General features: G+C 44.7%; 1 protein-coding gene across 10 annotated transcripts in view; it reads right to left on the bottom strand.

Annotated features, from left to right (window-relative positions):
• LOC142579388 (tudor domain-containing protein 7-like) overlaps positions 1-15,427 on the bottom strand; it is a 161,449-nt gene extending 146,022 nt beyond the window's left edge. For 3 of the 10 annotated variants that reach the window (XM_075689515.1, XM_075689524.1, XM_075689523.1), the window contains exons 1-4: positions 15,253-15,426; positions 14,854-14,901; positions 14,180-14,293; positions 3,594-3,699 (exon numbers count right to left, since the gene is read on the bottom strand). In XM_075689515.1, coding sequence (XP_075545630.1) covers positions 3,594-3,699; positions 14,180-14,270 — 197 coding nt within the window. In that variant the 5' untranslated portion in view covers positions 14,271-14,293; positions 14,854-14,901; positions 15,253-15,426. The other 7 variants (XM_075689522.1, XM_075689521.1, XM_075689516.1 and 4 more) reach the window with 6 other exon arrangements.
• Between the last annotated feature and the right edge of the window lie 10,160 nt (positions 15,428-25,587).

The raw sequence follows: 25,587 nt of genomic DNA, 5'->3' as shown, positions 1-25,587 counted from the left end.
AAAGAGGCACTGTAGTGGCATCTCCTGCTTGGTGCTATCGCGATAACACCACGCCGCACACCGATACAGCCAACACGACACAGGTCAAAATGGCAACCTCGATTGTGTACGGTTGGCTACTGGCATGGCTAGTAGCGGCTGCGATACTGACTTTTCTAGATGGCGCTAGCTATGCACCATATTTGGCAGTTTCAATGAAAAACTGGCGTGCTTTTTAAAGGTCTCCTCAATTTGGCTGCACTTCCTGCACTAGTGCAGGTGGTGCAGCACTCTAGCACTCTATTTGCCAGTACAGCTAGCGCCACCTGCACTTCGGCACTCGATTTGACGTCGTGCTGCACGAGTTCATGTACACTTTGGCACTAGACTCTCCGCAAGTTCTTTTCTCGTGCACGTACTGCAAGGCTCTTGATAGCAGACGACACATGCGGTTCCGTGGCCATGCGGGTGTTGGTAGACAGCATCGACGGCGCCTGTTATTAGTAACGCAGCACGGATGCCAGTTTTCTTCAGGGTGTGTACGCAGCATCTTGTTAAGGGCGCTTTCCGGGTTCAGCTGCTGCTAAGTGCACTGAAGGCCGCGATTTTCCTGCAGGTCACAGTCGTTTGTATTAATTTTCACGAGCTTACCGCCACCTCGATGTTACGTTTACGCGAAACCACATTGGTCTGTCGTTTTAAACGTTGTGCCATATATGATTAAGAAAGGTGTGGAAACTGCGCTTGGTCATGCTTTCTGAATAATGATGCCGAAGTTGAACTAATTTCCAGGTACTAATACATAAATTCTTCCACAGGACAAAAAAGGACATTGCGCACACGTTTACGCTCGCGGCACACACCAACAAAAGAAAAGCCACAGTCGCCCAGTCGCAGCAGACGAAGGCCTGTACGTTCCTGCACTTTTGTCCTCAATTTGACCGCTGCACCGAAAGCGCTAGTGTCGCACTACACTCACACTTCCAAGAACTGGCGCTGCACTGGCACGACACTTTCCTGAACTAATGCAAAAAGTGCAGCCAAATCGAGGAGACCTTAAAATCCTTGAATCTAAGCCAACCCTAGAGATTGAAATATGATTATTTCAAAAAAACTATCAGCCTAGATTCGAATAAATACAGTGTGTGTGTGTGTGTGTGTGTGTGTGTGTGTGTGTGTGTGTGTGTGTGTGTGTGTGTGTGTGTGTGTGTGTGTGTGTGTGTGTGTGTGTGTGTGTGTGTGTGTGTGTGTGTGTGTGTGTGTGTGTGTGTGTGTGTGTATATATATATATATATATATAGAGAGAGAGAGAGAGAGAGAGAGAGAGAGAGGCATGAGTGGTAGTTGTCGGTGGAAACACTCCCCCCCCAAAATATTTCTGGCTACGCCACAGATCAGAGCAGTCTAAATGTTAATTTAGAGCATTATTGTAATTAAGTGGGGTAACAGTCATAAGACCTTGCATTCTGCAGCAATAAAGAAGTGTTGAAGAGCACCCTACAGGCATTTTTTACACTATTATTGTATTAAGTGCTGGTGAAGCGAGTGGAGGCATTTTCCAAAAGAAGCTAGGGTTAGTAAACACTACAGTGGTGTTTACTGCAAGCACATTACTAAGTGACAAAACCAACTTACTCAAACCAAGATTGTGCACGTGACTGACTTCACTTTGCCACACACTAGAAACACCTTGACATCTGGAGTTCACATTAGTGAACGGGTGTAAGTGGGTGGAAGCCCCCTGAAGAAAGTAAAGAGTGACATTCCTCCTTTCTAGGCCTCTCCTTTTCCGAATCCCCTGACATGCTGCCTCCACGCACATGCGTTCCCTCGCCACACGCCCGCTCCGTTTGCACTTTCTGATCGTGCGAATCATGCTGCACAGCAATGTGATCGACCAGGTATCACAACTCATGATCAAGAGCAACTACCATGGCACCGGCACGAGTAAAAAGAAAAAAAAAACTGCGCTGTCGGCAGCGCACAGATGTTTGCGTGCATTTTCACAGAAACGGCACCAGCATAACCACGCGACTCCACTTCACCAACAGGGAAGCGCGGATAAGTGCCAGACGTCCTCGCCGGCCCTCGCTCGCAGCTTGGGTGGCAAGATAAAAGAATGTCACTACGTTTAGATTTATTCAAGGGGCTTAACTCAGTGTGGCTATTTGTGCCCACTGGTAGCCATAATACTGTAGTTACTTTTACATGCGCTCCAAGACCAATGACACAATGCCCTACACAGCGTCAACAACCTTTCACGAACGCCTGCCAAAGCCAAAGATGCCAATCTGGTGCAGCATAATTTCAATCATTTTCCTGCTTTCGGAGCGATTTGACATAGCAATTTCCTTGGATATCAAAATGGCACAACCGGCACAGGATTTCCACCCCTGCATTTAGCATTGTTCAAGTTTTCACTAACCTCATGCAACACACGTGCTCCCAACAAATGACTGATGGGCTTTGATGCCTCACCAGGCCCCATAGCAAATTTTGGTTACATGCTGGAAGTTGTTACATGTCCTCTAGGGAGCGTTCTGCTGCAAAAATTTTCAAATTGGCTCGTTAATAGCAGATATAGAAATATCTCTGGGTCGCTAACCTGTGATTTCAGCAGGTAGGCTCCACTGCCAAGCAAGACACTCCACTCGCCCCGTCTTGCCTCCGCAAGCGAAATTCCTTCCCTACATTCTCCCATACCACACCTCGAAGATCATGTGATGCATACGTCACAGGCGCCACCTTCTTTTTTTTTTCTCACACTTTTTTTTTCGGCACTGCGCACTTCCGCTGATGGCGTCGTGCGCAAGCTGTTGTCTCATTCGCGCAGCGCATGATTTTGCACGCTGACATGACTAGCATTATAATTCAGTGCCACACGATTACTGAGGCAGAACAAGCAGATCACCGAGCATAATCACGCGCTGGAACACGGTAGAAAATGGCATAGTTTCGGTATTTGCGCACGTGACTGCACGACTGTGGGAACAAGCAGACGAAGCGGCAGTACACCTCTCTTGCTTCAGTGTGAAGTAAAACAAAAAACACACAGACATGTGTTTCATTATTTCTCTAAACTTCAATTCGTCAATTCAAGCAACAGATCACACAAATAACAGATGTTGCCTTGAATAATTATTGAAGTCCCGTGTCACTACCGAGCGACGTCGCACTGCGGACACGAGCACGTAGGCTCAGGGACACGAGGACATCACCGCCCAGCTTGGAGCGCGGTTGCCGCGAGGGAAAGGGAAAACGGCATTCGGATTGAAATTTCAGACCTTTCCGCAGCGCATAGCAGTGTATATTTTTGCAAACATGATCGTTAGCGCGCATTGTATGCTCTATGCTTGTCAGCTCAAAATCGCCAGGCCTGGTGAGGGGCCCTTTAAGCTGCGCACTGAATGGGATATAAGGGAAGCAGTCCTTCAGGGCTACAGATTAGTTCTGGCCCTGTGAGTTTCCTTTAATGTGCACATAAATCTAGGTATATGAGCATTCTTGCATTCTGCCTCGATGCAGCTGCCACGACCAGCAATAAAACCCATGACCTTGTGCACAGCAGAACACCATAGCCGCCGTGCCATTAAGGCAGTGGAAAGGGCACTCACGTGCTTAGCCTGGCGACATCCGGGATGCTGTGCAGATACTCTTCCAATGTGCTGAATCCCATCTGTCGATACGGGATGCGAGTGCCTGTCAGGGTCCTGTACTCGTCTATAAAGAAAGCAGCAACCAAATGCAATGTTAGAGTTCATAGCTGTTCCTGGCTAGCGTGATGTAACATGGACAAGAGAAGAGAGATGAAGAAAAAACATACAAGGCTGGTGGGCCACCTAACCAATCGCTTAATTTTGTGCCAAGCTTCGCAATCTGCAGCCAGAATCACAAGAATTCTGACACCAAATAAACAAGCAATGAAATAATAGGCGCATACATTGGTAAGCAGTACAAATATTGCGGCGATCACTGCATCACTGCTGAACTGATGTGATAAGCTGCTCTGCAAGATGCACGATAAGCAATTTCAATGTGCCCAACTGTTATTCTTGCACTAAGTGAATAGTGACAAGGTTTCACAAGCTGAAGCTACACAGTGTTTTAGGAGGTGCACCATAGAGGAGAGAGCTGGATCAATCTTTTACTGCATGGGGTTCTATATTGTAGTGCCAACATGACATTTCTGGCTTTTCATTTTTGTTACATGGAAGACCTTGACATCAAAGCCTTATAAAAAATACTGACAAGTATCACAGCAATCCTAAATAATTTGCTATAGAACAGCGTTTCCATTAACTAGGTTTGGTTTTGCTTCCAGTGAGGTGTATGCGTCATGATGCAGAATGTGGTCATGAGGAAGGAGGACATTGTGATGTTTTGACGATCGCTCCGGCTAGCAGACAGCTGAGCGAGCTGAATCTATGCCAGAACATTGCGATGTTCTGCACCTACATGACCACATTCTACATCACAACATCAAAGACACGTACACCTCCTGGGAAATGAAACCAAAGCTAACTATAAAAGCATTATTAGGGCAGATTATTTAAGGTGCTGCGAGGCTTGCCAGTATCTTTTCTAGGATTTATTGATCTGTTGATTTATTCAAGGACCTACAATGTCTAGCTGGGCATTACTGTAGGTGTGGTCGAAACAGCAATACATAAAAAAACACCAGAATAGACACGGTTACTTTACCTTGCACATTTCACTGATGCATGCCTCTAACAAGCTGAGGGAAACGCACTTGTGGTAACTTTAATGACACTCATATCCGTTTGATTTCACTCACGAATCGTAAAATTAAAATATGAGTGAATAAACAGGTCCGTACTAACTTATTTCTCAAACCTTTTTAGCATGAGCATTTCTGCGATAGATATAGTACGAGCTCATTATGCAGGAACCTTTACTAATTCTCGTTTCATTACTGAAAATTGAACACAAAAATGTTATGCTCTTTTGTTTCTGAACAGTTTTCCAACTTTTCCCTTTTTCCAGTTTCCCCTTTTTCAATTCATCATGCCCCAACTAGTCCAAGAGCTTGCACTAATGCACCTCAGTTTCCAACCTAGTTTGCTCTTAGTGCTATATTGATTAACAATTTGAGGATTTCATTAACCCTTTAAGGCGCTGTGTACACAATTGTTTATACCAAGAAAGTGCGCAAACAGCAAAATCATTCATGAAAGCAATGATATTTAAAATGTGTTGCATGCATCATGAAACTGTTCTGATTGGCATGGTGTTGCAAGTTTGAATAACGGCTCAAAATGTTTAGTAAAACAAGTAATAAGGTAGACAGGTGTGTGCAGTTGCTCGGTACGAGTATGTCGTTGTATATAATGGGTTCGCTCCTTTGGTGGCTTTTCATGTTGTGTTGCACCAGACATAATTTTAGGCACCTATCCTGGCAGGATAGGTGCTTTTCAAGCCTGCTAGACATGAAATAGTTGATGCTCTCCTACGTAATGTTCCTGTAACAAGTTTTCGCATGAAGTCCATATTCTGTAAACTTCACAAAACTCACTAAAGAATTGAAAATTCTTAATCCACACTGCAGCTGTATGCTTTTTACAACTTTGAATATGCAAGAAATGTGGTGATACTAAGTCTGCGTCGACAGAATTCATTGGCACCTGAAAGGGTTAAATGCAAAAAGTTAGAAGTAAAAAATGTCATTCAGTACACCTTTACCATGCACAGGCGCGGCCACTGCTGACGGGAACACAGGAGACCATGGCAGCACTCTGCAGAGTGCCACAGCAAGTGCCTTGCTTGAGGCTCAGACCCAACCAAAGCGATAGGCGAAGCACATGAAGCATTGTCTGCTACGGTTCCTTCCCATTGCTACTTTTGCCGTGTGCGCATCGCAATCTATATCGGCAGGTTGTGCGCACTAGCGGCTCTTGAGTATTCAAGCAAGTGCTGCGAAAGCCAAATGTATGCAGGCTTATTTATCATGTTGCATGCAGGTGCACAGAATTTCGAATGTGAATAATACTCCCATGGAGTTCTCGTTTGCTAAGGATCATCTTAATCTTTTTTTTTTTTCGCTTTGTAAAAAATGATGCTGCTTTCTAAACTCCGCACTTTGAATTTAATTGAAATGGAAATTATCACTTTCCGAGGACTACGGCTGGCTTCGTGGCAGCTCTACTAGGGTGACAATCAGTGGAGCCACCTAACTATGCAAACACCTGTGGTAGAAACAGATTTGTCGGCATTCTTGGGTGATCACTTTCAAGGATATTATCACTTTGGTGCAATTTTTTGTGACTCAGCACCAGACGTGTCCGCGTTTAAGCTGACATTGTTTCTGGCGCTGTGACACATTTGCTATCTTCACACAGTACCAAGTACGCCGTCAGGCGTATGCACTACAATGAGTACAGTGCTGAGACTCGAGGGGTTTCCAAAGTCCCTGAGAGTGATCGCTCAAGAATACCACCCCTGTAGGATGACAGATCCAGCTTGTGTTGTTTGAGCCCATGATGCAATTAACGCTGGGTTGCATTGATATCAACGACAATCGTGCCATAATCCAGCATTGCAGGAATCAGTGAAGCATTCCAGAAGCGGCCCACACAGCTTGTGCATTCCAGGCCACTGGCAGCAACTAGTGTCTAATACTTGGTAGCATCACCTTCGGGAATAGTTGCGCAGCATTCGTACTCTGTCACTCTAGCCATTGCACAGCGATCTGCTACAAAGAAATGAAGCAGAACAAAAATGCGGCAGTTGTTTATAAAGGGTCACGGAGAGCAGTACTATATCAAAAGTTAGGACCGTTAAAATTGCGCCAGCGTGTCTTTCAGTATTGGCCATAAACCCACTGACGCTCCGAAGAGTTGGTCTGCTCTAGCTGTTCTTCATTCTCGGCAATGCAGATTTAGCAGCAGGTTTGCCTTTTCATCAAGAAGAATGCTACCAGATACACAGCCTGGCTTTTAGGCTTGATTTACATGATGGAACAGGGTGCCAACTTAGTCCGAGGATGACAGTGAAACGGTTGAGCTGCAACAACTGATGGCGGTAGAACCTCGTCGCCGGTGTTTTAGAGTGTGGCGTGATTCAGAGGTGCTGTGCTACATCACGCTCATCCATTGGCTGGATCGGCAATCCATTCTCTCGTGTGAATCCCGCTTTAGCCGCAAAACTTCGTTGCCATTGACAACATGGCAACACGAACGTAGAAGCAGTGTGAGAGGGAGCAGTGGAGGAAATCTAGCAGACAACACGCCGGGCGCTCTACCTACCACTGCCGATTGCGCCTGCACGGCAACACTTCCCGAGGCGTCGGTGGTGACGCTCTGCAGAGTGCTGCCACGGGCTCCCGTGTTCCTGCTCGCAGTGGCCACACAAGTACCTAAATCTAAGTACAACCATTTTCATATTCTGCTGCCCATCAGATTTGCAAAAGTCCAATCTATGTAACAGCCATGTGTCATCATACACACAACCATTTCACACTTGAAGGGGCCTTGCAACAATTTTCAACATTGTAAATCAGCATGCCCAGTCATGCTGTTGTATGGCCAAGCAGAGAATATGCAGTCTCATTAATCCCATTTAGCCTTCCTTATAGACAGGCCGCCATTGGAATCTGAACCTGGCAACGTTTAACGTTAGAATGTTATCTAGTGAGGCGAGTCTAGCAGTGTTATTGGAGGAATTAGAGGGTAGTAAATGGGATATAATAGGGCTCAGTGAGGTTAGGAGGTCAAAAGAAGCATATACAGTGCTAAAAAGCGGGCACGTACTGTGCTACCGGGGCTTAGCGGAGAGACGAGAACTAGGAGTCGGATTCCTGATTAATAAGGAAATAGCTGGTAACATACAGAAATTCTATAGCATTAACGAGAGGGTGGCAGGTCTTGTTGTGAAACTTAATAAGAGGTACAAATTGAAGGTGGTACAAGTCTATGCCCCTACATGCAGTCATGATGACCAGGAAGTCGAAAGCTTTTATGAAGACGTGGAATCGGCGATGGGTAAAGTCAAAACAAAATACACTATACTGATGGGCGACTTCAATGCCAGGGTAGGCAAGAAGCAGGCTGGAGACAAGTCAGTGGGGGAATATGGCATAGGCTCTAGGAATAACAGAGGAGAGTTATTAGTAGAGTTTGCAGAACAGAATAATATGCGGATAATGAATACCTTTTTCTGGAAGCGGGTTAGCCGAAAGTGGACGTGGAGGAGCCCGAATGGTGAGACTAGAAATGAAATCGACTTCATACTCTGCGCGAACCCTGGCATCATATAAGATGTAGACATGCTCGGCAAGGTACAGTGCAGTGACCATAGGATGGTAAGAACTCGAATTAGCCTAGACTTGAGGAGGGAACGGAAGAACCTGGTACACAAGAAGCCAATCAATGAGTTAGCGGTAAGAGGGAAACTAGAGGAATTCCGGATCAAGCTACAGAACAGGTATTCGGCTTTAACTCAGGAAGAGGACCTTAGTGTTGAAGCAATGAACGACAATCTCATGGGCATCATTAAGGAGTGCGCAACAGAAGTCGGTGGTAACGCCGTTAGACAGGAAACCAGTAAGCTATCGCAGGAGACGAAAGATCTGATCAAGAAACACCAATGTATGAAAGCCTCTAACCCTACAGCTAGAATAGAACTGGCAGAACTTTCTAAGCTAATCAACAAGCGTAAGACTGCGGACATCAGGAACTATAATTTGGATAGAATTGAACAGGCTCCCAGGAAGGGAGGAAGCCTAAAAACAGTGAAGAAGAAACTAGGAATAGGCAAGAATCAGATGTGTGCGTTAAGAGACAAAGCCGGCAGTATCGTTACTAATATGGATGAGATAGTTCAAGTGGCTGAGGAGTTCTATAGAGATTTATACAGTACCAGTGGCACCCACGACGATAGTGGAAGAGAGAATAGCCTAGAGGAATTCGAAATCCCACAGGTAACGCCAGAAGAAGTAAAGAAAGCCTTAGGAGCTATGCAAAGGGGGAAGGCAGCTGGGGAGGATCAGGTAACAGCAGATTTGTTGAAGGATGGTGGTCAGATTGTTCTAGAGAAACTGGCCACCCTGTATACGCAATGCCTCATAACCTCGAGCGTACCGGAATCTTGGAAGAACGCTAACATAATCCTAATCCATAAGAAAGGGGACGCCAAAGACTTGAAAAATTATAGACCGATCAGCTTACTGTCCGTTGCCTACAAAGTATTTACTAAGGTAATCGCAAATAGAATCAGGAACACCTTAGACTTCTGTCAACCAAAGGACCAGGCAGGATTCCGTAAAGGCTACTCAACAATAGACCATATTCACACTATCAATCAAGTGATAGAGAAATGTGCAGAATATAACCAAACCTTATATATAGCTTTCATTGATTACGAGAAAGCGTTTGATTCAGTCGAAACCTCAGCAGTCATGGAGGCATTACGGAATCAGGGTGTAGATGAGCCATATGTAAAAATGCTGGAAGATATCTATAGCGGCTTCACAGCCACCGTAGTCCTCCACAAAGACAGCAACAAAATCCCAATAAAGAAAGGCGTCAGACAGGGAGATACGATCTCTCCAATGCTATTCACAGCATGTTTACAGGAGGTATTCAGAGACCTGGAGTGGGAAGAATTGGGGATAAAAGTTGATGGAGAATACCTTAGCAACTTGCGATTCGCTGATGATATTGCCTTGCTTAGTAACTCAGGAGACCAATTGCAATGCATGCTCACTGACCTGGAGAGGCAAAGCAGAAGGGTGGGTCTGAAAATTAATCTGCAGAAAACTAAAGTAATGTTTAACAGTCTCGGAAGAGAACAGCCGTTTACGATAGGTAGCGAGGCACTGGAAGTGGTAAGGAAATACATCTACTTAGGGCAGGTAGTGACCACGGATCCGGATCATGAGACTGAAATAACCAAAAGAATAAGAATGGGCTGGGGTGCGTTTGGCAGGCATTCTCAAATCATGAACAGCAGGTTGCCACTATCCCTCAAAAGGAAAGTGTATAACAGCTGTGTGTTACCAGTACTCACATATGGGGCAGAAACCTGGAGGCTTACGAAAAGGGTTCTGCTGAAATTGAGGACGACGCAACAAGCTATGGAAAGAAGAATGATGGGTGTAACGTTAAGGGATAAGAAAAGAGCAGATTGGGTGAGGCAACAAACGCGGGTAAATGACATCTTAGTTGAAATCAAGAAAAAGAAATGGGCATGGGCCGGACATGTAATGAGGAGGGAAGATAACCGATGGTCATTAAGGGTTACGGACTGGATTCCAAGGGAAGGGAAGCGTAGCAGGGGGCGCCAGAAAGTTAGGCGGGCGGATGACATTAAGACGTTTGCAGGGACAACATGGCCACAATTAGTACATGACCGGGGTAGTTGGAGACGTATGGGAGAGGCCTTTGCCTGCAGTGGGCGCAACTAGGCTGATGATGATGATAGCTTTCTAAAGACCATGCCAACGTTCAGGTACACCTATGAATTAGTAAGCAAAACAAGTGCTCAATTAGATGAGTGGAATCTTTATAGTGGTCTCAGCTCATCAGCATCACTTTACAGTGACCACAGCTGTGAAGATCTCGAACACTAAAGCAGAAAGCAAAAGGATAGCAAATCACACATATGCTTCTGAATGCAGTACAGACTTGTGAATGCTGTGGCGAATGCTAAGGATATAACAGCTGCAGAAAGCATCACTGCCCTTCCTCAATCCTTAGCTTTTTCACACACAGTTTTCTTTAAAGTAGAAAATAAAATTAAAATAAGATAGAATAAAATAATATTAACAGGAGCTAGAAAGACACTGCGGAACAAAAATGATGACAGTTTTTGAAGAGAGAACGATATCTGAGGTGGTCAATACATGTAGCTACCACGTTGGAAAAGTTCTTCAACTTTAATGTCGAACGCTTTTGAAATAGAGCAGCTTTGCTGCACATTCACAATGCCTTTGATTGAAGTTTTCTTTTTCCCCTATCTTCCACACCATATGCACGAGTGGCTTCAAGCTGTTAAGCTAGAAGCAACATCTCCAACCCCTCCTTCACCTCCAAAAGAATCTTACCAAACCAGAACTACAGTGTTAATGTAAAGAATTTGGAACAATTCGGCTGAAGAATAGCATTGTTAGCAAAATCTACACGATAGGAAAAGATCAGCGACAGCCAATGAGCCATCTACATCTGTGTTTAACAAGCACTGAGACAATAATCGACTTGCCAGCACGAAACGTGGACAGCGTTTTCCACAGTACTGCAGTATGGTGGTCAAACTCTCCTGTTTCGATACAGAAAGCCTTAGCTTCAATGACACTGTGCAGTTTTACGAAGAGTGGGAAAAGAGAGCAGCAAACAAAACAACCAAACAAATATGAGCCAAAGTTAGCAGACATTGCATACAGGGATACCAAGTTGTGCACTTCTCATTAACTTGTGCAGCAAGAGCTGACCACCACGCACCTCTAATAAACTATTCTAATGAGCTATTTTTACATATTTGTTCAAGGACTCTTGTTTTATCCTTGGTTTTGTTGGCTTGCATGATCACTTTACGTGATGCAACAGTAGAAGCTGAAGTGGTTTGTGTCAGATTGTAGGTCTCTTCGATTAGAGTACACTTACTGCACTAGTTCAGGGAGTGCAGCCCTTTTGTCCTCAATTTGACAGTGCAGCATGTGCCACCTGCACCACACTCAATTCGAATTCGAGCAAGGCAAGTTCAGCACAAGTTCACGGTTTTCCTGCACTCCCTACTTTGTGAAGTGCAGGCACGATGCAAGCTCTCAGTAGCAGATGACAAAGTGCAGCACTACTTGATTCATGGTGTGTGGACATAAATATCCCCCTCTTTAGTTGCAACAGTTACTATAGCTGGCATAAGAATGTTGGGCACAAGTTCGATGCCTGTGCGGTAGGTTGTCAGGGCATATCAGTAAAGAATTGTACTGCATGAAATTGCTTTTGATCATATGGTTTTCTCTTGCAATTAATTTTCAGACTAAAATACTGTGTTCATGGCCCCCATTTCATTCCCACAATATGGTACTATCACGACAGTGATTGTTGCAACAACGAAAGCGCCCTCCATCTCGTTATATGCACATTTTTTTTGCAACTGCAACTGTTTGCAACTGTTTACAGCAGACTGCAGAGCTTGCTCACTGCTGCACTTTCCTGCTTAATTTGCAAGAGCCACAAGGCATGCAGACCATGTACTGCACTTGCGCAAAGTGAACTAATGTGGTACCATACAGAACACTTTCGACAACTGTTTCAGTAAGTGCATTAAATAGACCTTGTGAGAAACCTCAACATGCACACCTGGTGTTTGTGACAGAGGGCCTTATACTTGTACCAGCCATGAATTCAGGCCATTTCAGGAACAGTAATGCGTAGTACAGCCGGCGAAGAACAATTTTAGCTATGCCAGAAAACCCACCAGGTAACAGAGAGAAAACCTGGACCCTCTTCCAAGTGGATATAGGCACCACTCTAGGGACATGTTTATCTCTAAAGAACACAAGCAGGCTGTTGTTGAGAGAAACATACTATTTCAGCAGTTTTCAAGTATGCGCAATACCATCATTAGATAAATCATGCTTCATTATGTTCCTCATTAATCATGTGACATCAGTAATGTCAATAAATGCAAAACAATTGGAGTAACACAAAAGGCCAATCACTCTAATGTTCACAATTATCTCCTTCATAGCTCTCCACTTGTACATGTTAGCAGACTTAAGTATCTCGGTGTTAGTATACGAAGTAATTTATCCTAGAATGCACATGTGGGAGTTCATTACTAGAAATGCTAACCACATGCTTGGCTTTCTTTGCTGCAATATCTCCCTGGCACCCACATTGTTAAGATCACTGCTGTACGAAACTCTTTTTCACCCTGAAGTCGAATACGCATCTTCCGTTTGCAACACTAACAATGTCTCTCTTTCACAAACAGTAAAATTGATTCATAACCACTCCACGTGCTTCATACTTTGCGACTACTCCCGCCTAGGCAGCATTTCCCTCAAGAAAAAGACAATAAAACTTCCCCATCGTTCCATCAACACCTTATTACTCACTTGTGCATTTTTCGTTACATCCATCACACTACTGACAGTTGAAAGCACCCCACTTACAGCCCCGCTCACATGTCCTCAAGTACAGATCCCCATTTAAAAGCTGGTGCACCACACTTCAAGACTTATCAGAGCTTTACATCCTCTGTGCCTTGAACTAAATGTGACTGGAACAACCTGTCTACTGCCTTCGTTTCCATCAACAATCCTTCAGTATACAAGTCTGCTTTAATTGATCACCTTGTAGCAACTGCTCACATACACTACTTCATTTTTTATGTCCACCCACTCCTCTCTGGAACACCTTAGTGGAGTTGAGAGTAATAAAATGAAATGATCAAAGACACAGACAAGGTGATTGATTTAAGGACAATCCTGGCATCTGCAAATAAAATGTCATCAGGTAGTGTGGCTCATTCTCGATATACATTTTGTGTTTACACGTTTGTTTAAGGCGACAAGGTGCTACCATGGACATGGGGTCTACCAGCTAGAGGTTCACAGAACACTTGCCTATCAAATTCATGAGACTTGTAACAAAATATTGTCGCTGGCAGTTAATTCAGACGACAATTACTTTCAATGTACAGTGTATGCCACAGCGCACGTTACGTTATCAGGCATAAAAGTTCAAAATTAAGCAGCACATATATTTCCATGCAGTATCATAAATTCATGTGAAAATCAAAAAGAAACCTGCATATGTACATGCATATTAGGGTGCACAATGAGTGGTGTCCCTCTGCACTTGACACACTACCAACGCGCAAGCGAAAAGCAGGACTTCCTACATCGTTATCAACTACGTGATGAACGCAGAGCGCGAATACCATAATGGTATTGGAGCTGTTCCCTATGTGACAGATAACCTAGGAAACTCGATAAATGCGCATTCCTTGTAACCCCACAAAAAACAAACGTTTTTATTTTTTTAAATGCCAAGTCAGCCTTCGATCACAGCTTAAGCAGATATTTTAAATTGTTAAGTTACTGAGGAAGAGGAAGAAAGACGGGCCAGTGTCGATCTCCGCACGATGAGTCGGCCCACTTTGAACTAGCGCGCAGCAAGTGTGCTTGACGTTTCCGAGCGCGACTCCACTTCTAAATAAAACGCATGCATATGCTTACTGTCGAGGAAACGAAGAAGTATGCCGGACTTTTCGCTCGTGAGGATGGACCGCAGTATTGTCCCGACATCTTCCATAGATTCCGTCCCCATGTCACCGTTGTCGATGTTTCACGCTGTCAAAACAGCAAAGAGAGTAATTAATTGCAAAAGTAAGGAGAGAACGACCACGCGAAAAGCATGAACGCAGGCATTTCGAAGGCACCTGCGCGATCCTACACTGCGGACGGCCTGTCAGATTCTAACCATTTATTTCTCTATGTTCTAACCGCCGAGCGCATTTCACGGCGCTACTTACAACTGTGTGTTTGCTCTTTCCTTTGAGCCAAGGTGTTTGGTCGTTAAATTGAAACGCAAATTCAGGTACGAATACGAAACTTTAGCGAGGCTTCTAACGCTCAACGCGGACTATACAACGCAGCTCCGCTTTCGAACATTGAATTCGCCCCTCACCCGTAGACGCTACTGGCCGCTGCAATCAATACTAGCCGTTCGTAATGCTCTGTATATTCTATGCACGAAATTGGCACCATATCACGGCACGCTACAAAAGCCGACAAAGTGAAAGGCAGTTCGAATGCACGTGCGCGAGCAGTAGGTGGTACACTGCGGACGGCCTGTCAGATTTAAAGAATTTATGTTCTAACCGCCGAGCGCATTTCCCGGCGCTACTTACAACTGTGTGTTTGCTCTTTCGTTGGAGCCAAGGTATTTGGTCGGTAACCTGAAAAGCAAATTCAAGAACGAATACCAAATTTAGCCAGACTTCTAACGCTCAGCTCTGACTATACAACAACGCAGCATAGCTTTCGAACACTGAATTCGCACCGTCACCCGCAGAAGCTACAGGACGATGCAATCAACAAACTAGCCATTCGCAATGCTCTGTATATTCTATGCATGAAATTCGCATCATATCACGGCACATCACAAAAGCCGACAAAGCGAAAGTTATGGAACGGACGGTAAAACACACAAAAGGCGGGAGAAAGGCAGACCATCAAAGGTAAGCGCTCACGCGCGCTGCTCAGAGAAACGGCACGTTCTAACACAGCTGTTATGTAGGAGCACTTACTTGCTCCGATTGCACTAGGCAAATAATAGAAGTATGATAATCCAGCGCAGAAAGCAAGGGTGATTCCCACTTGCCCACTAAGTACAAAATCTTCTACTCAAGACACGGCACAATTCGACACAGTTGCACATTGGGTGGCTCCAAACAACTACGCAACTACCCTCGACCCATGCGCGCACGTGCGCTCTGAGCACCTGAAAACGAAACCACAAACTCAGTCTGAGCTCTTTGATCTCACCCTTTGACAGTGCACGCCTCGCTTACTCTTTTTGCAGATCGCTACAAAATAAGAATGTACAAAATTATCGTACTTCCTGGAATTTGTTCAACAGAAACTGCCAATAATTATATCTTGTTCATATGTTGGGTGATAAATACATACGGCTGGGATTTGCGCGCCGCCATTGTTTAATACCGGTGCCACACTAGAGTCTAGCAGAGTCTACTGCCGCAGGCTTGTCACACGTACACTACTGATCGCGATCGAGGCTGATCTGGATAGGATTTCTCGATCGCGAATGGTCGCTGCTGGACCATGGCTGGACGGTCCAACTAGAGTACAGTGAACTAGAATATAACTATAAATTATAGTGTGTACTAGAATGGGGCAGTGGATCCAACCATAGAATAAAGAAACAACTTTGTCCAACGCAGGCCACGCGAAGCGGCGAGAGTGAAACAAAAAACGTTGAAATTTGCGGTAGCGCTGCCATCGCCTTCTTCTGAAGTTCCGGCCAATCAGGTGCCTCGGCGGCCCGGCGGAACCACGCATAGCGACGGTGGTTACAGCGGCGCGCGGCGCCGAGCTGTCGCCTGCTCGACGCGCTGTCGTCTGCACGACTTTATTTCTTTTTTTCGTCACTTTTTGTATCTAATGTGTGCGAAAAAAAGAACACAATAAAATTATTGATTTGCCATGAATTGAAGTTCCTAGCTTCCGTCAAACGATGCCGTCTGGAAGCGCAGAACTACTGATGTGTAGTGTGTTGCAAAATTGCAAGCTCTCGCTCTTCGGAGTCCCTAAAGATGAAGAAAGGCGTTAGGTTTAGGAGCTTAATCTTCACCACACCGGTCGGCCCTTTAGAAGCCACCGAATCCATTTGTGAGCTGCGCTTTAATGCAAAGTACATACTGAGGCATTATGTGCATATAATTGAAGGTCAGGTTCGAAGTATACACAGCGCACGTGGTCTGATGCGGCACTCGCAGTCTTTTGCCGTATCTTCTGCAGTATCTCTACGAGTAGCCCACACGCGAGCAGCCCACGCAAAAGAGCATGGGTTCACATATGCAACTAGATGAGGCCGGTCATCAAAGAAAATTAACGCCCCCGCTCTCAAGTGAACCGTCATTGACATTGGAGGCATATGTGACAATGGAAACCTGCGCGAGCTCGAAGGCATAGACCAACATAGACAGCCGATAACATGCTTCTTAATTCAAGCAAATAAAAGCAATATAAAATGTGCTTTGCTTTATTCACTAGGGGACCTGGAAAACCAACTACATCTCAGTCATATGACGCATAAGAATACGGGGGAAAAAAGCCTATCCCGTAAATATTTTCAAAACACACAATTAACTAACAAAAAAATGTGCAGCACGTAACGAATAATGTGGCCTACATTCTCCCTAAATGTCAAATTGCTGCCGTAATTAGGGCATTGGGCAAATTTTGTTAGCATTCAATATATCTTCTTGATAAAGGCAGAAAACGACGGTTATCCAATTCTTATTTAACACCTAATTAAGTCACACAGTTCGTTTCTTCCTGTACCTCGTCCGGACAATTCCTGTACGTGAACCCCATTTCTTCACAATATGAGCTCTGAATTTCGTTCCCTCAGGACGCAGTGAAAACACGCACATAAGGTTTGCAAGGGAATGCAACTGCAACGCCGCGTTCGAGCGCGGCCGTGCTTCTGTTCGGCACGCTCCCACAAATTTCTTTATGCCCCGACGCCGCCGGCCGGCGCATAGAGTTTCATATTGGCCGGCGCCTCCGGCGCTCGCGGCCGTGGCGTTTAGAAGGCGACAGTGGCGCCATCTAGATTTTCAATAAAAAATGCTTCAGCGCGGTACCCTCGTTGGATTATTGTCTGCAGGCTAATCGTCAAAGACCCTCAGAACTCTGTTTTCCGTTCCCTTTCATTACCCCTACCTCCTTCCTTTTTTATTCTTTCTGAGCTGCGCTACAATTGAGCCTAAAAAAGTCAAGCCTCAGAACTGCATAATTAGCTACAAATTCAAATTTGCAAAATATGGTCAAATTTGGACAAAAGTTCAATCTTGCAGCTCATTATTGCCGGCAAGAGAGTTTTATACCGGTGTCACACGTACACTTCTGATCGCGATCGGGACCGTTCCGGATTTGCGACCGCGACCCTGCGGGCCTAAATCTAAATCTAAAAGGGACTAAATCGGTTCGGAAAATGAACCGTTCACTTCGCCGCTCACGTCACTAAATGAGCAGTGACGTCACTACTGGTGCAGCCAATCACGCGCCTTTTTCGTTTTTCTTTTTCGCGCATGGGCATGGGGTTGGGCAGGAGGAGTTTTTGGTGTACAGGCGATAGACGCATGGACGAATCGGCCATATATACAGTTTCATTGTAAGAATGTAAGATGGGATACAGGTATGCTCGTTCAAACCATACAAGTATGTTTCGAGCGGTAGACAGTCGAGCTCTGCACAGATCCAGGCTGGCCCAAAAGCCCAGGCCCATTCCCCAGGCTAGGGCCGGGTAAGCAACCGTTGACTCGGGCCCAGGGCCCTGCTGAGGCCCGGGCCCGAGTCAACGGTTGCTTACCCAGCCCTCAGCAGGGCCTAGATTCAGCCCGGACCATGCTATTCACAACTCCGCAAAACTGAAAACTATAAAAACTGCAGCCCTATACAAATTTGAGCTCAATGGTGTGCCGGTTTATGGGGAAAGTCGAGGCAGGCCGACCACGACACAGCAGCTATGCGCTGCGAAGATTAGTGTACATTAGCAGCGCTCTTCAACCACGGAGAAAACAATACCAGTGATGAACCGTGCCCACTGCACCTCCCGCTTTTTTAATGCAATCAGCATTCTTTGCCTACTTCAGGCACATTTTATCTCTGCCTTACACCATGTGACCCAATTGTTGTCTAACTTGAGCCACTATGTATGTCCTCGAGATCATGCATGGTAGTTCCATCGTCATCATACAGTCATGATCATCCTGTTCTATGTCCATGTCGTTCTCGTAATGCTGTCGTACCATCGCCATCGTTTCAGAAATGTCACCAAATTGTCATACCCTTGTCATCATACCGTGTTCGCAGTTTCATCGACGTCATTCAATTGCAATCATGCTTCATGATTCAGTCATGATTGTCGCATTTGTCATGCCATCGTCATCAACATGCAGTCATTGTCATGCATTTGTTGTCATACCGTGGTCATTCCATCATCGTTATTCCATCTTCGTCACTCAATTCTCATCATACTGTCGTCGTCCTGCCATTTTCACCATACAGTCGTCACATACCCATTTTCGTACATTTGTTGTCATTCCATTGGCGCCAGGCCACCGTTATCACACTGTTGTCTCACTGTTGCCATAATTTCAGAAACGTCATCCAGTTGTCTAGCTGGCATCGTTATACGGCCTTCGTCGTTCCATCAACATAATTTCTCCTTCATTCCGTTAAAATTGCACTGTAGGTAAAGAATCGTAATTATGGCACCATCATCATAGCATTGTAATTGCCTCATGCATGGTGATTTATCATCACTTCTGAATCATTCCATCGTTGCCATGCCATTGTCCTCTTAATGCCTTTGTCATTCCTTCTTCGCAATTCCATTGTCATCACTGCATGCACCGTCGGTGTACGATCACAGTCCTACCATCGTGAGATAATGTTGGCAAGCGATGATCATGACAAAGTGGGCCAATCACAGAGACAGTGCACATTGGATATATAGCCAAAGCTCGAAATTTCAGGTGGACAACTACAGATTCTAAATAAAGGTGTCTTAGTCAATACGTACATCACTACGTGGCTACTACACTGTGTGAATGCTAATCACATTAATTTCAATAGCGACCTGCCGTGGTTGGTTAGTGGCCATGGTGTTGGGGTGCTTAGCATGAGGTCGTGGTATTGAATCCCGGCCATGGTGGCTGCATTTCGATGGGGGCAAAATGCAAAAACACCCATGTAGTTAGATTTTGGTTCACGTTAAAGAACCCCAGGTGGTCCGAATTTCCGGAGTCCCCCCACTATGGCGTGCCTCGTAATCAGAGCATTGTTTTGGCATGTAAAACCTTACTAATTTAATTAATTTCAAGTTATCTTAAGATGAGTTCTGCTGGAATTCATTAATCTTTGTGGCACTAAAAACTCTGGTCAACATTGTTCCCAAGTTATTAAGATCTCAAATTTCTAGAGGTAGAGCTGCAAGTTTGACAGTGACTGTGCCTCTCAACAAGGGGAAGCTTCGCGTTGTGGTGGTTGGGAGTGGCGGCGAAAGGCAAACTTCAAAAGTTGCTACAAATTACAGAGTCGATTCAAAATTACGAAGAGTTAGTAAGATAAATGCATTGTGATGACATTGAAGAGGTCGTTAACAGTTTGCATGGTGGGAGACTCCACTGCAAAAAAATTCTCTAGACTGATTTCAGTTGCCCAAGGTATCCTTTGTATACCAGCCACAGGAGGAATCAATGAAAAAAACTTTGGTGCATGTGGTCACATTTTTCAAAGGAGAAGATGTGCTTAAAGGCTGAGTCATTAGCAATGAAATTTTGCTGTATATTTTTGGCAGGAGTCATTGATGCTCCGCTTTGCATTGCCTTGTATGTGATCATTTTAATTAATAGACAAAAATGTAAAAAATTTTAAATGCGTTCTTAGAGTAATTAAATCAAGTGGCAGCAAATAAACTCTGGAAAGTTCATTGAAAATTCCTTTTTCTTTCTTTATGCATAGTGCAACTTGCTCGATCATGAGAAGGAAACTTACAGAATAAAAATGGGTTGGAGTGTATGTGGCAGACATTGCCAGATCCTGACTGGAAGCTTACTACTGTCATTGAAAAGAAGGTGTACAATTAATGCATTCTACTTGTGCTAACATATGGGGCAGAAACTTGGAGGTTGACAAAGAAGTTCAAGAACAAGTTAAGGACCGCGCATAGAGCAATGGAACGAAGAATGCTAGGCGTGATGTTAAGAGACAGGAAGAGAGCGGTGTGGATCAGAGAGCAAATTGGGATAGCCTATATTCTAATTGACATGAAGAAAGAAAATGGAGCTGGGCAGGCCATGTAATGCGTAAATTAGATAACCGGTGGAACATTAGAGTTACAGAATGGGTGCCAAGGAAAGGGAAGCGCAGTCAAGAACGGCAGAAAACTAGGTTAGGTGATGAAATTGGGAACTTTGCAAGTGCAAGTTGGAATCGGTTGGCACAGGATAGGGGCAATTGGAGATCGCAGGGAGAGACCTTCATGCTGCAGTGGACATACAACAGGCTGATAATGATGATGATGAGTGCAACTCGCTATTGGTTTCCATTATTTTTCTTTATTATTTGTTCAAGCGAGTTGAATATTCTGCCATAATTTATCACACAATTAGTCCGACAAAGTGAGACTTTCAAGTGTCCATAGTTCTTAGATAAATATTTTAAGCCAACGTGAATGCTGCAAAATTTCTCAATGTTGGTAAGAGGGATGTGAAAATGAAAACAGAAAGCAGAAAATTTTATTCTCTCAGTGGATCTTTCTTTTTGATGTTGTCACATGTTCAGTGGCTCAACCCTCATGCTTGCAGCCTTGTACATGTTTTTCCAGCATTAGGTGGGTTCCCTGTGAATTTATGTGAATAAACAAGCAGATCACATTCCAATCTGATGGGAAAAAAATCTATATTGATTACGTAGTACCAGTGCTGTACTCAAACAAATGTACACAGAGTCCAATTTTACATATACTGCAAAACAAGGATGCCTGAAATTGTCTACTGAGAAACTGACACAATTATAATGAAGCCAAATAAAGCAATAAATATGGCAAGTTCCGCGTGAAAATATGATTGCACATGAGCATTAGACTTGCATATCACCAATTTATGTTTAATAAAAGAAGCTTCTAGCGGTTGTGTATTATGGTATTCCTGAAAGCCAACAGACAAGCATATTTAAATTTACATTCGCAACAAATTTATTGGCGTAAGTACCATCACTGTACATCCCTATGATAATACAAGATTCAGAAGTGAGGTGAAATGGCAGGCAGTGTGTACGGGAGTGTTGACCTATGCCTTCACTATAGTCATCATCATCATCAGCCTAGTTACGCCCACTGCAGGGCAAAGGCCTCTCCCATACTTCTCCAACTACCCCGGTCATGTACTAATTGTGGCCATGTTGTCCCTGCAAACGTCTTAATGTCATCCGCCCACCTAACTTTCTGCCGCCCCCTGCTACGCATCCCTTCCCTTGGAATCCAGTCCGTAACCCTTAGTGACCATCGGTTATCTTCCCTCCTCATTACATGTCCGGCCCATGCCCATTTCTTTTTCTTGATTTCAACTAAGATGTCGTTTACCCGCGTTTGTTGCCTCACCCAATCTGCTCTTTTCTTATCCCTTAACGTCACACCCATCATTCTTCTTTCCATAGCTCGTTGCGTCGTCCTCAATTTCAGCAGAACCCTTTTCGTAAGTCTCCAGGTTTCTGCCCCATATGTGAGTACTGGTAACACACAGCTGTTATACACTTTCCTTTTGAGGGATAGTGGCAACCTGCCGTTCATGATTTGAGAATGCCTGCCAAACGCACCCCAGCCCATTCTTATTCTTCTGGTTATTTCAGTCTCATGATCCGGATCCGTGGTCACTACCTGCCCTAAGTAGATGTAGTCCCTTACCCCTTCCAGTGCTTCGCTACCTATCGTAAACTGCTGTTCTCTTCCGAGCCTGTTAAACATTACTTTAGTTTTCTGCAGATTAATTTTCAGACCCACCCTTCTGCTTTGCCTCTCCAGGTCAGTGAGCATGCATTGCAATTGGTCTCCTGAGTTACTAAGCAAGGCAATATCATCAGCGAATCGCAAGTTGCTAAGGTATTCTCCATCAACTTTTATTCCCAATTCTTCCCACTCCAGGCCTCTGAATACCTCCTGTAAACATGCTGTGAATAGCATTGGAGATATCGTATCTCCCTGTCTGACGCCTTTCTTTATAGGGATTTTGTTGCTTTCTTTGTGGAGGACTACGGTGGCTGTGGAGCCGCTATAGATATCTTCCAGTATCTTTACATATGGCTCATCTACACCCTGATTCCGTAATGCCTCCATGACTGCTGAGGTTTCGACTGAATCAAACGCTTTCTCGTAATCAATGAAAGCTATATATAACGGTTGGTTATAGTATTCTGCACATTTCTCTATCACTTGATTGATAGTGTGAATATGGTCTATTGTTGAGTAGCCTTTACGGAATCCTGCCTGGTCCTTTGGTTGACAGAAGTCTAAGGTGTTCCTGATTCTATTTGCGATTACCTTAGTAAATACTTTGTAGGCAACGGACAGTAAGCTGATCGGTCTATAATTTTTCAAGTCTTTGGCGTCCCCTTTCTTATGGATTAGGATTATGTTAGCGTTCTTCCAAGATTCCGGTACGCTCGAGGTTATGAGGCATTGCGTATACAGGGTGGCCAGTTTCTCTAGAACAATCTGACCACCATCCTTCAACAAATCTGCTGTTACCTGATCCTCCCCGGCTGCCTTCCCCCTTTGCATAGCTCCTAAGGCTTTCTTTACTTCTTCTGGCGTTACCTGTGGGATTTCGAATTCCTCTAGGCTATTCTCTCTTTCGCTATCGTCGTGGGTGCCACTGGTACTGTATAAATCTCTATAGAACTCCTCAGCCACTTGAACTATCTCATCCATATTAGTAACGATATTGCCGGCTTTGTCTCTTAACGCACACATCTGATTCTTGCCTATTCCTAGTTTCTTCTTCACTGTTTTTAGGCTTCCTCCGTTCCCGAGAGCCTGTTCAATTCTATCCATATTATAGTTCCTGATGTCCGCTGTCTTACGCTTGTTGATTAACTTAGAAAGTTCTGCCAGTTCTATTCTAGCTGTAGGGTTAGAGGCTTTCATACATTGGCGTTTCTTGATCAGATCTTTCGTCTCCTGCGATAGCTTACTGGTTTCCTGTCTAACGGAGTTACCACCGACTTCTATTGCGCACTCCTTAATGGTTCCCATGAGATAGTCGTTCATTGCTTCAACACTAAGGTCCTCTTCCTGAGTTAAAGCCGAATACCTGTTCTGTAGCTTGATCCGGAATTCCTCTAGTTTCCCTCTTACCGCTAATTCATTGATTGGCTTCTTGTGTACCAGTTTCTTCCGTTCCCTCCTCAAGTCTAGGCTAATTCGAGTTCTTACCATCCTATGGTCACTGCAGCGTACCTTGCCGAGTACGTCTACATCTTGTATGATGCCAGGGTTCGCGCAGAGTATGAAGTCGATTTCACTTCTAGTCTCACCATTCGGGCTCCTCCACGTCCACTTTCGACTAACCCGCTTGCGGAAAAAGGTGTTCATTATCCGCATATTATTCTGTTCTGCAAACTCTACTAATAATTCTCCTCTGCTATTCCTAGAGCCTATGCCATATTCCCCCACTGACTTGTCTCCAGCCTGCTTCTTGCCTACCCTGGCATTGAAGTCGCCCATGAGTATAGTGTATTTTGTTTTGACTTTACCCATCGCCGATTCCACGTCTTCATAAAAGCTTTCGACTTCCTGGTCATCATGACTGCATGTAGGGGCATAGACTTGTACCACCTTCAATTTGTACCTCTTATTAAGTTTCACAACAAGACCTGCCACCCTCTCGTTAATGCTATAGAATTTCTGTATGTTACCAGCTATTTCCTTATTAATCAGGAATCCGACTCCTAGTTCTCGTCTCTCCGCTAAGCCCCGGTAACACAGTACATGCCCGCTTTTTAGCACTGTATATGCTTCTTTTGTCCTCCTAACCTCACTGAGCCCTATTATATCCCATTTACTACCCTCTAATTCCTCCAATAATACTGCTAGACTCGCCTCACTAGATAGCGTTCTAACGTTAAACGTTGCCAGGTTCAGATTCCAATGGCGGCCTGTCCGGAGCCAGGTATTCTTAGCACCCTCTGCAGCGTTACAGATCTGACCGCCGCCGTGGTCAGTTGCTTCGCGGCTGCTGGGGACTGAGGGCCGGGGTTTGATTGTTGTATTCATATAGGAGGTTGTGGCCAAGTACTGCACCAGGGTGGCCAATCCTGCTCTGGTGAGAGAGTGCGTTACCGGTTCTGGTCACCGGGATCAGGCCGCACTCCAGGCCTGTTTGTGCAATTTCTCAACACACGGTTCTTTTTTCTTTTTTTTTTTTTTGTATTTCCCGGAGGAGAATTGCGCGGCACCGGGATTTGAATCACGGTCCTCTTGCACTGGAGACGGATACTCTACCGTCCCCGCAGGAGTTAAATTAAAAATTGAATTATGGTGTTTTGCGTGACAAAAACCACTTTCTGATTATGCACGCCGTAGTGGAGGACTCCGAAAATTTCGACCACCTGGGGTTCTTTAACGTGCACCTAATTCTAAGTACACGGGTGTTTTCGCATTTCGCCCCCATCGAAACGCGGCCGCCGTGGCCGGGGTCCGATCCCGCGACCTCGTGCTCAGCAGTCTAACACCATGACCACTGAGCAACCACGGCGGGTCCCGCAGGAGTTGTACGCCTCATTTAACCTACAGTGGCGCCCTATTTGATCAGTCAAGGTGGACCAATCTGAGCTCGGTTATACCGCATGGATGGCACTCGGCTAGAGAACCTGGTATTTATGACCTGCACATGTGTGGCCACACATAATTGAGGATATATAATTTTTTTTTTTAGGAGGGTTTCCGTACAGTGATAAAAGGAAGGAAAATACCTTTAAAAAAAAAAGGAACATAACATGTGATTTGAACTCGTGATCCTTCAATGTTGCCCGAAAGGTAGCTCAGTCGGTTGGTTCGTCAAGCCAGCGGTTACTTTCAAGCGCTATAGCTCCTGCTCCGAGCCTCATACTTATGTGGAAAGGGGCTGGTGTTGTCCGCGACAGTCGATTTTTGCTGATTCTGAGTGGTTGGAAGGCATAATTTCTTGGAAAAATGGCCGCCAGAGGAGCAGCGTGAACTCGAGCGGCTTTAGAGACTAGGAAAACTGCCTTAAAGTATTTAGAATTGAAGGGTAGTTTCGTTAACAAACTATAACACGGCAATCAGCACTCGAATATAATTATAACCCTAATAA

Source organism: Dermacentor variabilis, chromosome 4 (assembly GCF_050947875.1).
Source record: "Dermacentor variabilis isolate Ectoservices chromosome 4, ASM5094787v1, whole genome shotgun sequence".
Taxonomy (NCBI): Eukaryota; Metazoa; Arthropoda; class Arachnida; order Ixodida; family Ixodidae; genus Dermacentor; species Dermacentor variabilis.
The sequence above is the reverse complement of the archived record's forward strand: the minus strand, read 5'-3'. Positions and strand labels throughout refer to the sequence as shown.